The sequence below is a fragment of the Sturnus vulgaris genome, chromosome 7, assembly GCF_052056855.1.
Source record: "Sturnus vulgaris isolate bStuVul1 chromosome 7, bStuVul1.hap1, whole genome shotgun sequence".
Taxonomy (NCBI): Eukaryota; Metazoa; Chordata; class Aves; order Passeriformes; family Sturnidae; genus Sturnus; species Sturnus vulgaris.
In genome coordinates, this window is record NC_142249.1 from 35,279,171 (window position 1) to 35,294,374 (window position 15,204).

The following is a 15,204-nucleotide window of genomic DNA, read 5'->3' on the forward strand; positions in this document are numbered from 1 at the left end:
ATTGTTCCAATTTATTAGTTTTAAGCTCACTTTAATTAGGAAATTATCTTGTTATTTTCAGTATGGATTAGCATAATTTTTGAGTCTTCATAGACCGATTTCTGTAATTCAGCACTTTTACTTCAAGTCAGAGTTGAAATCGCTGCAACCATTTTCTCTTGTGGTCAGAAAGGAGCACACTGAGTTTTAATGTTATAACAAATATTACCCAGTAGGACCCTTCAGTCAGTCTGGACTGTGGATTCGTGAAAATAAAAGGCAGGATTCTTCAGGCTATCTGTCAGAACTGTGAAATGAAGCTCAGTTATGGTCCATGTTTCTCTTTAGATCTCATAAATGGAGCCCAGGAACAGTGTGAATTGCCTCCTATGGATGGTTTTCCTCACTGTGAAGGGAAAATAAAGGTAAGTGAACTGGTTTTAATCTTATGTGCATTCTATTAAAAATATGGAACATATGTTGCAAAAGGTCACTACTCAGTGGTGTAAAACAAGAACAAGTGAGCCAAAAAATAGGGTATTTAGGACTGTGTGATACTGCAGCATTGCTCACCTCAAGCCTTTAATACTGCTGCTGCAGAGAAATAAAGTGGCATCCTCTTAAGACAGGAAAAAGTTGCCATATTAAAATCCTATATTATTTACTGAAAAGCCTTACTGTTGTTATTCACAAACTCCTCCTTTTGCAAAACCCCTCTTCTACCCATGATGAGTAATTTGGTGCTCCCCTGCCCCAGAGCTGTGATTCTGTGAGTACCTGACTCCAGCCCCTTTTTCAGCATGAAGTTTCTTTGCAATTCTTTCATCTCTTTGCCCAGAGGTCTGTGTGGTTCCTCTGTTCCCCTTTTCTCTTGAAAACATTCTGCCTCTTCTGCTCAGGAATAGGCAGTGCCTAAGTGTGCAACCAGAATTCTGGGATTTACAGTGGGTGCTACATAAGTCCTGTATTTTACTGATAATGCAGTTGGAAAGTCTAAATATTACAACTTATCAGACTTTAGTTGGAAAGGGAAAAAAAAAAAGGCAGCAAAAACAAAGAAACAAACTCCAACAAACTTGCAGAGATGGAGGTTTTTAAGGGTTTTTTCCTCCCAAGATATGTTTCAAATGTAAGGGATACTGATTTATTACTGTGAATGCCCATCTCTAAAAGATCATGGCCAGGTTGGATGGGGCTCAGAGCAAGCTGGTCTAATGGAAGCTGTCCCTGCCCATGGCATGTGTATTGGAATGAGATCATCTTTAAGCTCTCTTCCAACCCAAATCATTCTGTGATTCTATGATTAGTGGGGGACAGTAGTAAAATTTCTGCTTGCTTAAATACACAGGTATTTGTGAAATTAAAAGTCTCTACATTTTGAATCTCTAGTCTGTGTTTTGATCTGTTTTGGCAAACAGACTGCATAGTGACTATGTAATAAATTATTGGAATATTGAAATATAAACTGAAATTCATTATTTGCTTCTGTAGAAATGGCATATTCTTGGCAGATTTCAGTCTTGGTAACTGAAACGATCTGTGAAATTCTAGAGGGAGCATATCATGGTGGGGAACACACAGTGCATTCAACTCCAGCCACAGCCAAATGTCTGGATCCCAATTTTATTTTCCTTTTGGAATTTGTCTCTGCTTGCCTGGCTGCCGGTTTGTATAAGCTATGTTCACATCTGCTGTGTTGTTGCTTCCTCAGCATTACTGAACGCAGGGATGCAGTATGCTGCTAATCATTAATAAAATCCCGGGTTTGTTATTTGTAGTGTTTATAGCTACTTTGCCACTTCTTCCATTATTCCTGGTTGTGAAACAGAGATGTTTTGTGTGCTTTAAACTAATAAAATTCTGTGTCTTTTGTTCTGTTTCAGTGGATGAAAGATATGTGGCGATCAGATCCCTGTTACGCAAGCTATGGTGTAGATGGGTCCACGTGCTCCTTTTTTATTTACCTCAGTGAGGTCAGTAATCTTTTAATCTGCAGAACAACATATTGCCTTCAGAGCTTTGTAACTGCTTTTTTCGAAGGAAATCATCGTTTTGTTCAAAATAATTGTGTCAAGAGGAAAGAGTTATTAAAATGGAATTATTAAGTGTGTTGCTATTATTCATAAACTCTGCAGGGGGTCCTAGCCTGGAGAATTCTGATGTTTGTAACTGCAATGATGTAAGCAGCAGCTCTTCAGGGAGTCCACCTTGGGTATCCTGTTAAACCTGAGTATGGAGCTCAGTCAGAGATCTTTGCCTTTAAACACTTTCTCTGTTGCTTTTAATGCAGCTCCTGAGGTACTAATAGGGAGGCATTTGGAATGGAAAATTTAGAAAGTTGTGCTAGGTGATCCATTGTCCGAAGCAGCATGGCCACTTCCTGCTTGGAGACTGTTTGTGAATTGTGGAATCTGTTAGCAGAAATAAAAAAAAAAACCACTAAATGTCACGTTTTTGAGTGAAGTTGCAGCTATATTGGCTAAAGCCTTTGGTATCTGTCACAGTGTTTTGTGCACAGCTGAGTAGGGTGCTTGTCCTGGTGAGGCTTTTTTTGGTTTTTTGTTTCCTGGGTAACACTTGTTTCCCAAGAATTAATTTTGTCAATCAATTATCATGAACTCTATTACTGGCTTGAAGTACTTGCACCAGAAATAGTCAGGTGTATTTGATCACTCGGCCTCTTCTTCCTTACAAGTGAAAGTTTGATAACTTATGGCAACTGATCTTAGAAGTAGTATTGATATCCAGTGGCTCACTGCCTGCAAAGAGCTGAAAGAGCCAATGTGGCTGCAGGATTGTAGCTAATAATAATTTCCTAGCTTCTATAGGATTGGGCTGGGATTTTAAATTATTTATCGGAGATTAAAACAGTAAGGCTATTATAATAAATAACTCCATTGTAATCAAAGCAGTTTCTGTTGATTTACTCAGCCGACTGTCATTGAATTTCTGGGGGTGTTGCTTGAAGCAGCAATAGTTAAATGCATATCCAAAACATTTATCTGAAGGCACAACAGAGGCCGGGTTGAATCACAGTTTTGACTCATTCCATTCCTGTGTTGATTTATTCATGGACTGGGAAGCTATGGAAGGAAAAGATACAGGATGACTTTATTATTTGTCTTGTTATTTATCATAGAGAATAGAGATACAGTTTCATAATCATCTGAGATTGATCTAAGGTTTCTACTAAAAGGTTTTGTTTTAGCATCAGCAGAGCTATGTTTGGTCATTAGTATTCTGTCAACCAGCAGGTGCTTCATGGTTTTAATGTAGATATATTGTAAAAATGATGCTGTATCTCAGCTGAATGCAAGAATCTAATATTCTTCAATGACACTTATTATTTTGCATTTCTGTTAAATCCCAGTTTTTTACGTGACAGTCTTCCCTTATCATCAGTTTTTAAAAGTCAGTTGATGTTGTTAGCTCTTTCATAATTGATATTTTATGACCAAATGTGAGAGACTTTCAGAGGCCAAATAGTTGTTTTTTCAAGGGTCTGGGATTTGAAATTTTTCTTGAGGCAGCACTATTTAATGCGGTCAACTTTTCATTTCATGAAAGAATAAAAGTGCAATTAGCCTGTGTGCATATTTGGTAACTTTAGAAAAAGGTCTTTTTTTTTTGTTTTAGTGTGTTTTCTTATGACAGAATGTAAAACTAATATTGGGTGAACGTGTTATTAACCTTGAGTTTAAATTTGGCATTCTTAATCCTATGATTAATTTTATGATTAATGTCCAGCAGCAGAGGTTGAAAGCTTAAATGTTTGCGAATGCAAGCATGAAATGAAATTCTAATAACACTACAATGATGTGGATTTATGAGGTGTGTTGGCTGCTAGGGATAACGTGGAAATGCTGTTGCAAGAGTAATTTGTCAAAGTGGACAGTGATGAAGAGTTGACAGTTTATAGCATGGTTGCACAGCTGAATGATAAATGTGTCTACAGAGCTCTCAAGTCAGAACTGCTGATTTAAAATATTAAAATGCATTAGGGTAATGGAAAGGATATTACTGTTAAGATTTTTCTTTTTTACTTCAAGGTTAGACTATTGGAGTGAGATGGTTGTGTATGTGCATGTTTCAAAAGGCAATATATGCATAAAATCATGTACAACCACAGTTTGGAAAAACAATGTGTATGAAATTATGCATATATCTAGTTTTACTCTTAAAAACACCTCTACAATCTAGTGTGACAAGTCTCTGCTCTTTCATACTCTTCCAGAATCCACTTTTTTTTCTCCTGAAGCTGTTCGGTTGGGGTGTTACATTATGCTCATCCAGTGCTCTTTGTAATGTAATTTTAAACTTGTAAACAAAGGAGCCCAAGACGTTTGGTTTTGGGGAGCAGTATGAACCACAGAGGCACAGTCATCTGTCCACAGTTTATGTAAAGTTTTAGAAACAAAAGGTTGGCATAAACCCTGGCCTTTGGGTATCAGCCATGTGCTCTGTTATGTTTTCCCCATGAGTGTCTGCAAAACAGAAATAGTGCTGACAAAATCCAGGCTGCCCCTGAAGAGCCTGCCCTAGTGCAGGTATCAGCACTTTGGATGCACTCCTGCAGGAACTCAGGAACAGCTCCTCTCCCTCCTCTGTGGCTTGGCTGCTTGAACAGAATGGGAGAGAACAGAATGGGAAAGCAAGAAGCAACCCAAGATATCCAAGCTTCTGCCTTTTATTTAAAGCTGTCCCCTGTGCAAACTTGCAGATGAAACTGTGAGAACTTTTGCACTTTTTTCTCACTGTTTTGCTTCAGGCACTGGATCATTCCTGGGGTGTGGATAGGCAACTGTGTGGTCACAGACTCAAGGAATGGTTGGAAGAGTCTTTAAAGATCATCTTGTTCAAACCCCTGCCCTGGGCAGAGGCACCTTCCACTATCCCAGGATGCTCCAAGCCCTGTCCAACCTGGCCTTGGACATTTCCAGGGATGGGGCAGCCACAGCTTCTCTGGGCACCCTGTGCTGGGACCTCACCACCCTCTGGTCCTCAGAACACAAATTGTTCTGGAGTCTTTGGAGAGTGGTCTCAGTAGCAAAACCAGACTTACATTCTCTTGAATAGAGTCAGGGATTAGAAATAGCAAACATTACAAAGCAAGTTAAACTTGCTTCCTTTTAACCATGATACCCATAGAGAAGAGCTACTTACTTTTAAACTTAGCATTCAGTTAGTTTTGAAAAAGGCAGTTGTTTAACACTGTAATGGCATTGGCACAGTTATCATTTTCAGGGATGGCATTGCCTCTGGGGATAAATGTGAAAAAATTAATTTGTAGGCAGTACAAAAATACATTCCACTGCAAAATGTCAGTTTGCAGCTGAGGAATGAAGTTTTTAAAAATATCTTCTAGAAAATGAGTTTTTCACACTATTTCCAAGCTTAAAAAAAAAAAAAGTGGAGAAAGTGGAGGGGGCTTACACACTTTTTTTTTTTCTTTATCTACATATGTGTTTCTCTGAGATGTCTGCTTTCCACACAGGAATAGGACTGGTGGTCAGCTGGTAGCTGTGGTGTAAGATACCACCTCCCATTACACTGGTGCTTACCTGCTGGAGCTGGGCAGATCTCTCTAAAATCCCAGGCTCTGGATCTCCAGCTCACCTTTCAGGTTCACATGTAATTTTTGGTACCTGTCTTGGAATCCAGCACTTCAAAGATTTAAAACTGATTTGAATTCCAGTCTGTGAGCTGCATGTCACATTTTGCATGTGTGCTAATACACTAGTGGAGAGAATTCTTATTATCAGTCCTTCAGACTTAATGGAAACACAAGATATAGTTTGGTAGTGGGAGTATTTTTCTTCACACTCCTGCTTTGAGGGCTGAAGCAGAAAAACACAAATCAAAGGTGATTTTGAGCATGGATTTGTTTCCAGGGTGCAAAATGTAGTCTGAGGCACAACTTAGGGAAAATTCCTGGGTATCATAATTATAGAGGTTCCTAAATCCTTTTGGTTTTTCTAGTTTACTGCAGCTTGCTCACACCTATGGGAAAGTCCCCCGTCCATTCTTTCTGCTGCTGATCCTGGACATTGAGTTAATGATTTGCATTTCTTCCATGTAATGTAGCATCAAACCAGCTTCTTTCAATTCTGTGCAAATACTCAGAAATTTCGTAAAACTGGTGTTGTTGTTTGAAATGTAAATTACCAAAAGTTCAGACTTACTTAGTCATCTTACCTATGTCCCTAAGAAACTGAAGTGCTAATGGTAGTCAGCACTTTGTCCCTGAATTATCTTCTGGTGGATTGGCCTGATTTTGAGCTATTTGGGCTCAGTTATTTTTAGTTCTTCTGTCACCTTAAACTGGGATTAGTCATGTAATGACTTGTTGGGAAAGACATAAATGCCAGTGTATGAGAGGAATCAAATACAGTGCACATTACTGGAGTCAGACAAGAGGACATTGGTTGATTGATGTATGAAATGTTGTGTTGCCATGTCACTGGGGCTGTGGGTACAACACCCAACATTGGAGTCTGCTTTTGGAAACCACCAAGGCCACCTGTGCCCTACTCCATTTCACTAAGCAGGCAGGCACTCATCTTGTGATCACAGATTCTGCAACCCCTTCAAAGGGATTCTGTCACTGAGGAAATGCTAAACAAAAAATAGGAGTTGAGAGAGTCACCTTCCCAACTGGGGCTGTTCTTTCCTGCCTTCATCCTGCTAATATAGATTTACTTTCTTTCACCAGATATTGCACTGGATTTTTTGTAGTTTGTGTATTCTTCTCTCTTAGGTTGATTTAAGACACTTAAGAGAATCCCTGTACCATGAACAGAAGTACACTGAGCAGTGTGTTCACCTGGTGTGCAAAGGAAGTTGTTTTAGCTTCCCTGTGGATGGGCTGCACCTGCCCTTTGGCAGAGTCCAAAATGAAGATTATCCCAAGTGCTCAGAGCATACCTTTCAGCTCTGGCTTTATTCAGTGCCCACTGTGACTCTTTGAAAGCATAAAAGTCTTTCTGAAATTTTGGATGTGGAGAGCTGCTGGCAGAGTATACTTTGATTCAATTTGGAAGATGCTCAGACTACTCCAATGCTACAGATGTTTGCCAGGTTCTTAAAACTCCACTTGAAGTACTTGCTCTGTAATAGAGTCAAGTGCTGCAATCTTGCCTTGCATTCAGTTTCAGAGTGTGTCTGAGGAAGAGTCACTGGAACAGATAACTGCAAAGCTTCTGTAAAGCAAGTACTCTTCAAATTGATTAAGTTTGTTTGGGTGTTTTTTTCATCCTAAACCTGGCTATTTACACCTCAGAGCAGTTCAGAACACCAGCTTTTCTCTAGTATCTGGAATCATTTAGCACTTAAAATTTGAGCTTTTAAACTGCTGTGCAACTTAACCTTAAGGTGCTGGCTACTTATCCTCCAGGCAGTGCTGTGACTAATGTCATTCCAAACCAAGTATGGAACACTTGACTTCTCAGGTGGACATGGTTTCCTGAGCAGGATCAAAGACTGTCTAATGCACTTGATTTGCATTGGATTCAGTGCCAGAACAGGAGGCACAGCTGGTCTTATTCAAAAATATGACAGTACAAAGATAAATATAGTGTGTTCTGAATAATAGCTTAGCATTTTTATCATTCATCCAAAAAATGATCTGTCTTCAAATCTGCAGTTGCTGCTTCCCAACAGTCATCTTTAACTGCTAATCTGTCTGGTATCACATCCTTCCTATTAAATCATTTACATGACAGTACAACAGTAGGTTGCTGTAGAGAGAATAAGCTGGAGGAAGAATTGATGGTAACCCACTGAGAGGAAGGCAGTGCTGGAAATGGGGAAGAGTAGTCCTGGTTCCTTCTTCAGAGGCAACTTTAGACTTTGGTCCTAAATGGTCAAATGAACAAGGTGAGGAGCAGGATCTAAATGAACATCACTGCCTTCATTCACCTTGCTCAAAGTTAGGGCTTGTTGTATGCAGATCTTCTGTACCTAAACAAATACAAAGCTGAAGTATTTATATGTTTCTGATGAGTCTTCATCTAGACCCACTTTAGTGATATCATAATCCTTTCTGCCATTGTTGCTAAAGATCAATGAGGAAAAATGAGAGCCAGACCAACTGCAGATACTGATATTGCATTGAATCTGTTCCTTAAGTGTTTATTTGTGATGAGAATTTTATTGTAATTTATTTTTAGACTAGAGGGAATATTTCTAAAAGCACAAAAGAACTGTATTTGTTTTTCAGTCAGTGAGGCATGCAGTGAACTGTCCTTGGCAGTCCTGAAAAATCTGCAATTCCTTTAGGATGCCTTGTGGTGCAATGTGAAATACATCAAGTCAGAAAAGGGGCACGTACAGTAGTCCTTGAAATGTCATATCTTAATTTAGATCAGTTCTAATGGTAGGAATAATGCGAAATTTGTACTATAGAAACAAAGAAAAAAAAAGCAGAGAGAATTTGTGACTGTGCATGATTTGTAATGTGGAGCTTGCAACTCTTTTCTGCCACAACTTTATAGTTGTAATAGTTAAGATTGATAATTGCCACAATTTCTGATGTGGTTTCAGAGATGAAGACCACTTAAGAATCAGATGGTTTCAAAGGAGGTTGATAAGTCACTGCTTTCAAATGTGCTAAACACATTGAGTAGGTTAAGTCATAGCATTCAAAAAGCTTTTTTATAATTTGTCTGAGAAACCCAAGGTTGATACATTTCTTCTCTTTAATGAGGTTAGGATGGCTATTCATTTATTTTCATGTGATTGGCCTTCTAGGCAATCATATGGTGTGATCTTAAGCCTTTAATCTGTAATGCTCCAGGCTTCTGCAGCATGATTAAGCTAAAATTGTGTTTTGACAGGTCTGTGATTGGAGGAACCATAAGAGCTACTCTGACTTTCAATTCTCTGAGAGTTGTGAACTTAATCACTAGTGATGGGGTGTCTTAGCCAGCTGATAAATTTTTGCATTTCCCCCTTTTCACAGTACAGTCATGTTTCAGTTTCCATGGGTTTGCCTCTAACAGTGAAATTTCTCCTTCCCCAGAGCAAGTGGTCTAATTTCTTAAGGTCCTTAAATAATTAAGATTCTACCCAACAAGCAAGATCCCTGGGGACAGCTCAGGAGCTCTCAGTGACTTGCATCCATTTGCTATTTCTTCACTGACTACTCCCTGTTGTACTTTTTCTAGTAGAAGTATTGCATTTGCCTTGATCATGTTTCTCCAAGAATCACAGCTGTTGATGCTTGTGAATATTGTTAGTTATAATTACCTTATTTATAGCCTTCAAACATGGTGGCTTTGATTCTATGATGATTCTTACTTTTATGGTCTTCGTTGCTACAAGATAGAACTTTGATCCTTTGATTTAGCAGACTTTGTCTTTTTATTGAGATATTCTAGGGAGATGGAAATGTTCCAAAATATGTATTTTTGTAAGGTCTGTAAGCATAAAAAACTTACTGAAAACATTTTAGAACGGCTCACAGAAATTGTATTTTGAGCATTTAACAGCTGCCTTGATCTTCTGTTTTCATTACCATGAATGAATATCTAAATGTGACTTTTTGTTGCAAATTTGCTGGGTTAAAAGAGCATTGAATTGCAAAAAGTAATCTTAAGCTTTTCCTCCAAAAAAAGCAGTTTTATCTTGAAATGATCACCTTATTATCAGCTGTTGCTTTATTTAAGCTATCACAGGTTAACATAAAGGTGTAATATAAAGGCAGTGAGTGGAATCTTTGGTCAAGCAGCTGAAAATAAAGTAACATTATTTATTTTAATGTGATTGTTTTACAGGTTGAAAATTGGTGTCCTCGTTTACCTTGGAGAGCAAAAAATCCTAATGAAGAAACTGATCAGAAAACAGTGGTAAGAGCAACCATGTCCTTAATGGGACAAACATGAGCAATAATGCAGTAATTGTGATTCATGCAAAATATCCTGGAGTTCTGTGTCACATAAATGCTAAAAAGATTAGAATTTACAACTTTTACTCCCCAGTTCTTCAAAGCTGAAAGGAATCCTCCTTGACACGTGTAGCTCATGTAGGCATTGTATTGTGCTCTTACTGGTAGATTTTCATTACAAACATTTTTGTGTTTAAATTTATGAAATACTGTACACAGATACTGAGAAAAATTACAAATCCACAGATTGCTCACCACTGTTAAGTATATATGAAAATGTTCATTTTTATTGCCCCAAAAATCTCTGCCTTTTTTACAAAACTGCCTTAATGGAAAAGGCTTATATCCATTTCAGGTTTGTAGTAACATTTTGATTATTCCTAATTTTTTCCCATTAAATACTATACAGCACACAGGGTTGTTTCTAAATTATTACAGCCTAATTATGCAGCAATTAGGTATTTCAAGATAATGTAATTGCTGGGCTGCATATGAACACTACTTACATAATATAGATATAGGCTGTCTCATTTTGTAAAACCAATTGATCTTAGAACAGTCTAGCTTTGAAAGAGTATTTCCTTTAAAATTCATACCCTAGTAATGTTTCTTCCTTTCTGGTGTAATTGGAGACTTCCATGTGTTTGGAAGATGGATGATTTATATATGATATAAATCTTGAGCCTACTGTTCTGTATTATGATTTAGACATACCTTTACCTCATTTTAAAGCACATGAACAAAACCAGATCTTATATTGCAGAAATAAATGCATTGTGAAACACTGCAAACATATTCTGGGCTACCAAGTACTACTAATAAAAATAACAGTAATTTATGTAGCTTAGAAGTGTCTGTTTAAGTATATCTTTAATATTTGAACTAAAATCTTAATCTGCTAAGAGTGTATATATTTCTATTTTTTTTGTTTTTAAGAGAAATATAAAGCACAGAGCTCACATTTGAGCAATTTTTTTTAACTTCTGGAAAGTATTCTGAAGAATAACTGATGTTTGGGGTGTTTCTTAATGCTTTGCTTGAAGGCTGAAATTCGTATCAACTTTGATAATCTCTACAAAATGATGTCAAGGCATGAGGAATTCAGGTGGATGATGTTGCGCATCAGAAGAATGGCTGATACCTGGATTGAAGCCATTAAATCTCTTGCAGAAAAACAAAATTTGGAGAAAAGAAAACGAAAAAAGGTAAATAAGAACACTTATATTCCTGTCACTTGCTGTTATATGGGCTTCTTCCAGGTGTTGATACTCTTTTTAAGAACTATTCTGCTGTTTGAAATTGTGTTGCAATGGGTGTTTGCTTTACACATAGTTTTATGTGTTTTGCCTGAGTCAATCTTGGAGTAAGTTTTCTGACCTCTGTAATTTTGGATAAAATACAGACTATGTAGACTAAATAGAGACAGTGTTTAAAGGGAGAAAATGTGAATTTACTGCAGGCTGATGACACTGGAGTGTTTTATGCAATCATGGTAAATAACAGTTGTCCATCTTCATTGTCCAAAATTGAGACTAAATGGTGTATCTTGGGTGTGGATTTGAGTCGAATTAAAGTTGATCAAAACTTTGGATTGGCTCAGTTTAAACTCCTGTAATGAGTTCAGTTTTAAAGGCATGAGATACCTGAAGTGAAAAGGTGTCATTCATTTGATTTAATTTTTTTTTTAGTTTTTTTTTTATTACCTCAACTAGTTAAGACAAAGCCAAAAGTTGCAAACATGACAACAGGTTCTTTTCCTGCCTTGTTATTCCTGGAGCCAGTCCTAGTGGCAGCAGCCCCATGTGTGTTCATATTTCTACCCTCTCTTAAACCTGGCTGGCTCAGCTCCTTGCTAGAGATTCTCAGTCCTTGCATTCATTACAAAATTAAATTATTTGGGGGGAAGTATTGGCTTCTTTTCATTGATGTTTTTTTGGTTGGGGTTTTTTTTTGTTGGTTTGTTTTTTGGTTTTTGGGGTTTTTTTGTCAGTAGTTGGAATTTAATAGAAAAACTGTAATGTATAATACTTGTATGTTTAATAGCAGATGTCAAGCATATGACTTTCCTTTCCAGATCCTTGTTCATTTGGGGCTTTTGACAAAAGAATCTGGATTCAAGATTGCAGAAAATGCGTTTAGCGGTGGCCCACTTGGTGAACTAGTGCAGTGGAGTGATTTAATTACATCTCTCTACTTACTGGGCCATGACATCAGGATTTCAGCTTCACTGGCAGAGCTCAAGGAGTAAGGAGATTACTTTCACTTTTGAAACTGGAATTAGAAGAAAAGAATTGTAAACTCTTGAAGCTTCTATTAACAGTCTATAATTTCTTGAAGCATAAAATGAAAGTGATAATTCACTAAACAGAGGATAAGATTATTTTCCTGAGCTAAGTATATGTGCCATGGAAAGGATAATGTGTTTTCATTGTAGCTTCAGGCTCCTGGGACTTCATAAATGAATGTTGTAAAATTCCAACTAAGCAGCTTAGTCTTTAACATTCCAGGTGCTTTAACCAGCTGCAGTGGGAAATGTTACAGATTAGCCTAACTCTGTGTCCTCTGCTTCAGTTTCTGCTGTTCTTCACTCAGTATCTCATTTTAAGATAAAGGTTTAAGTTCTTTAAACATGTTACTTTTAATGTAGTTAATTGTTTGTGTTAAGTTAAATTGCTCTTTATTCTTCATTGTCCTGCTTTGCCAGCTAGTTCAGCACCAGACATAAAACATCTGTTTGAAGCTTGAGCACATGTGCTTTTTCTGCATCTTTCTTTTTTAAATTACATGACAGCACTGTTTTAAAGGGAGCTCTTATACTATAAAGCTGTCAATAGAAGTCAGAATTATTTTGAATAATTTCAAAGCACACTATTTTTAAGTATTTCAAACATATTATTCTTTTACTTAAACTAAATGAAATTTTTAGTGAAAATTAGTGCTTTACATTTAATAAGTGTTGAGCATCTCTAGCATTTCAGTGTTCTTATATGGTTCATGATTTCAAAACAGTAAAAGCTTAAAACTTTTTTGGAAACTGGAATTATTGGAATAAATAGAATTACAGCATCAATTCAAGGTATTTGGAAAGTAATACTTTTTCATATTGCTTCTTTTTTTGTTTAGGATTATGAAGAAGGTTGTAGGCAACAGATCTGGCTGCCCAACCCAGGGGGATAAAATTGTAGAACTCATTTACATTGATATTGTGGGACTGACTCAGTTTAAGAAAACCCTTGGTCCATCATGGGTTCATTACCAGTAAGTATAACACTCACTTGCCCTCTAAACTGCTTTGTTAAAGAGCTTTTTTGAATAACACATGTCAAAATACTGAAATAAGTCCATTCACATGAATTTATTTAAAAATGAAAATGTACTTTTATGTTGTCCTTAGCTCTTAGGATTAAAGGGGCTATTACATGTACTTTGCATGCCATCATTATCCCCCCCAGCAAACTTGAAATTCTTGGATTCAAGCATTTATAATTTTAAAAATCTTAATTATCCTCTTGGTGAATCATCATCTCTGCCCCTATTTCCCTCCTTTCTTTACCTGCACTTCCCCTTCCCTATTTTTTAAATGAGTAGATGAGCTAAGAGATTACTTTTATTGTTTAGTTGGAATACCAGAGGCATGTTTTGCTTGTTGGTGTTTGTCACCACACTGGACCAATGATTGTGGAGATTTATCTATTCTAATTGTATTGCCCAGCAACTGCAGTGCAATTTTCTGTTCCATTCCTTAAGATACTGGACAGAGAGTTGTCTTCAGGGGCAGGTCTGAAGAATAAACTGTAGTTATTGCTGCTTTTATAATCTATAAACATCCTTCCATTAGAAATGGAAGACGAGGGTCACAAGAAATGACTTTTCTTAGTGTCTGCAGTTTTAGAACCTCTTTTCTTTTTGTCAGTCTCTTTAGATCATTAAGCCTCCCATGCATTGTACAAATACATATCAACATGACATAAACCCAAATCTAAATTACTGACTTGATTTTTCTATACCTGCTCAAATTAGCTGTGTTTCATCATCCAAAAAGTCCAGTAAATCCTGCTAGAAGGAAGGTATTGGAAGGTGTTCACAGCAGAAGAACTGTTTTCTTTCAGCCTCAGGATTTTCTAGAGCATTGAATCTTTCCTGTGTAATTTTAAATTAGAGTACTATGATCACCATTGCAGATTAGATTACTCTTAATCTCTTTTTTGAAGCAGGGGAGTAAATGGATATTCTAGTTTTTAGGAGCCTGTTAATAAAGATAATCCCATTTTCCACCGAGCAACAGTTGCTTGTCTGTATGCCAGATGTAATTGTCACTAGGAGATCACATGCAGCACTCTGGTCAGGATATGAAACCCTTCTTATAAATGTTAAATGTTTCTTCCTGGCTGCTTGCAATTACCTGTCTGGTATATCCTGGAACAAAGCTATGGAAATATATATTGAGATTATAGATTTTTATTATAGATTATCAATTTTTCTTTCTTCACGGAATCATTACATCATGAATGATCAATCTGTTTTTCATTGATTACTGTTTTGTGGTAATGGCTTAGGAGAGCAGAATTACATTTAACTCCAAGTACCTTGGGTACTGTACAATTTTTTTAGGCTTTTGGAGGAGAAAAAGGTATCTTAATATCTGTCTTCTACAGCACTGCATTTCATGGACTGGAAGGGAGTCTCATCCAGTCTATAGCCTGACTGACACTGATAAGGGTGCATTTGTCCTTCATGGGAGATTTTTGCCTCATCTTTTACTGAAGACTGAGAAAGATGCACCAACACGTTGCTTTATAGGGTTAAGCTTTTTTTAAGTGTTTTTCTTGGCCCAGTAGTTTCTTGCTAACTGCCTGTTACTGCTTATTCTAGTAAGGTTCTGGAGAATAAATTACTTCTTTCTCTTCTCTGCCAACCCCTAGTATGTCTTCTATACTGCCTTTCCTTCAATTTGCATTTTTAAGATATATACATTTAAGGGTTTGAATCATTACTTACAGTTCATCTTCTGTATACCTTTCATGAAACTTGTTGCATTTGTTGTGAATGTCTGTAATTATGTGATGCTTTTTCTCAAGTGCAGTGTACAAAAGAGGATCCAGAGTCTAGCAGGGGCTACAGAATTGATTAAAGCAGGAGAGTTAATTCATAGCTTCATGCATGCTGTCTCCTATTAAGGATCCTCTTCCAATAATTGTTTTTCTCCCAGCATCATGAGTTATCTTATAAATTTTGTCATTAAAATGTTTTGAAGTTAAAAGCACTAAGTGTGTTATAACAGCATAGGCATCCATTTCCATTTAATTCCAATAAAATAAACATTGTCACAAATAAAACTGCTT

At 37.0% G+C, this 15,204-nt stretch overlaps 1 protein-coding gene across 1 annotated transcript in view; it reads left to right on the forward strand.

Annotated features, from left to right (window-relative positions):
- The window catches only part of MGAT5 (alpha-1,6-mannosylglycoprotein 6-beta-N-acetylglucosaminyltransferase), a 109,719-nt gene that overhangs the window by 57,789 nt on the left and 36,726 nt on the right, over positions 1–15,204 (forward strand). Inside the window, exons 4-9 of the mRNA XM_014870824.2 lie at positions 328–404; positions 1,863–1,952; positions 9,753–9,824; positions 10,906–11,067; positions 11,937–12,106; positions 12,986–13,120. Of these exons, the coding sequence (XP_014726310.1) occupies positions 328–404; positions 1,863–1,952; positions 9,753–9,824; positions 10,906–11,067; positions 11,937–12,106; positions 12,986–13,120 (706 nt within the window). The remainder of the gene's footprint in view (positions 1–327; positions 405–1,862; positions 1,953–9,752; positions 9,825–10,905; positions 11,068–11,936; positions 12,107–12,985; positions 13,121–15,204) is intronic.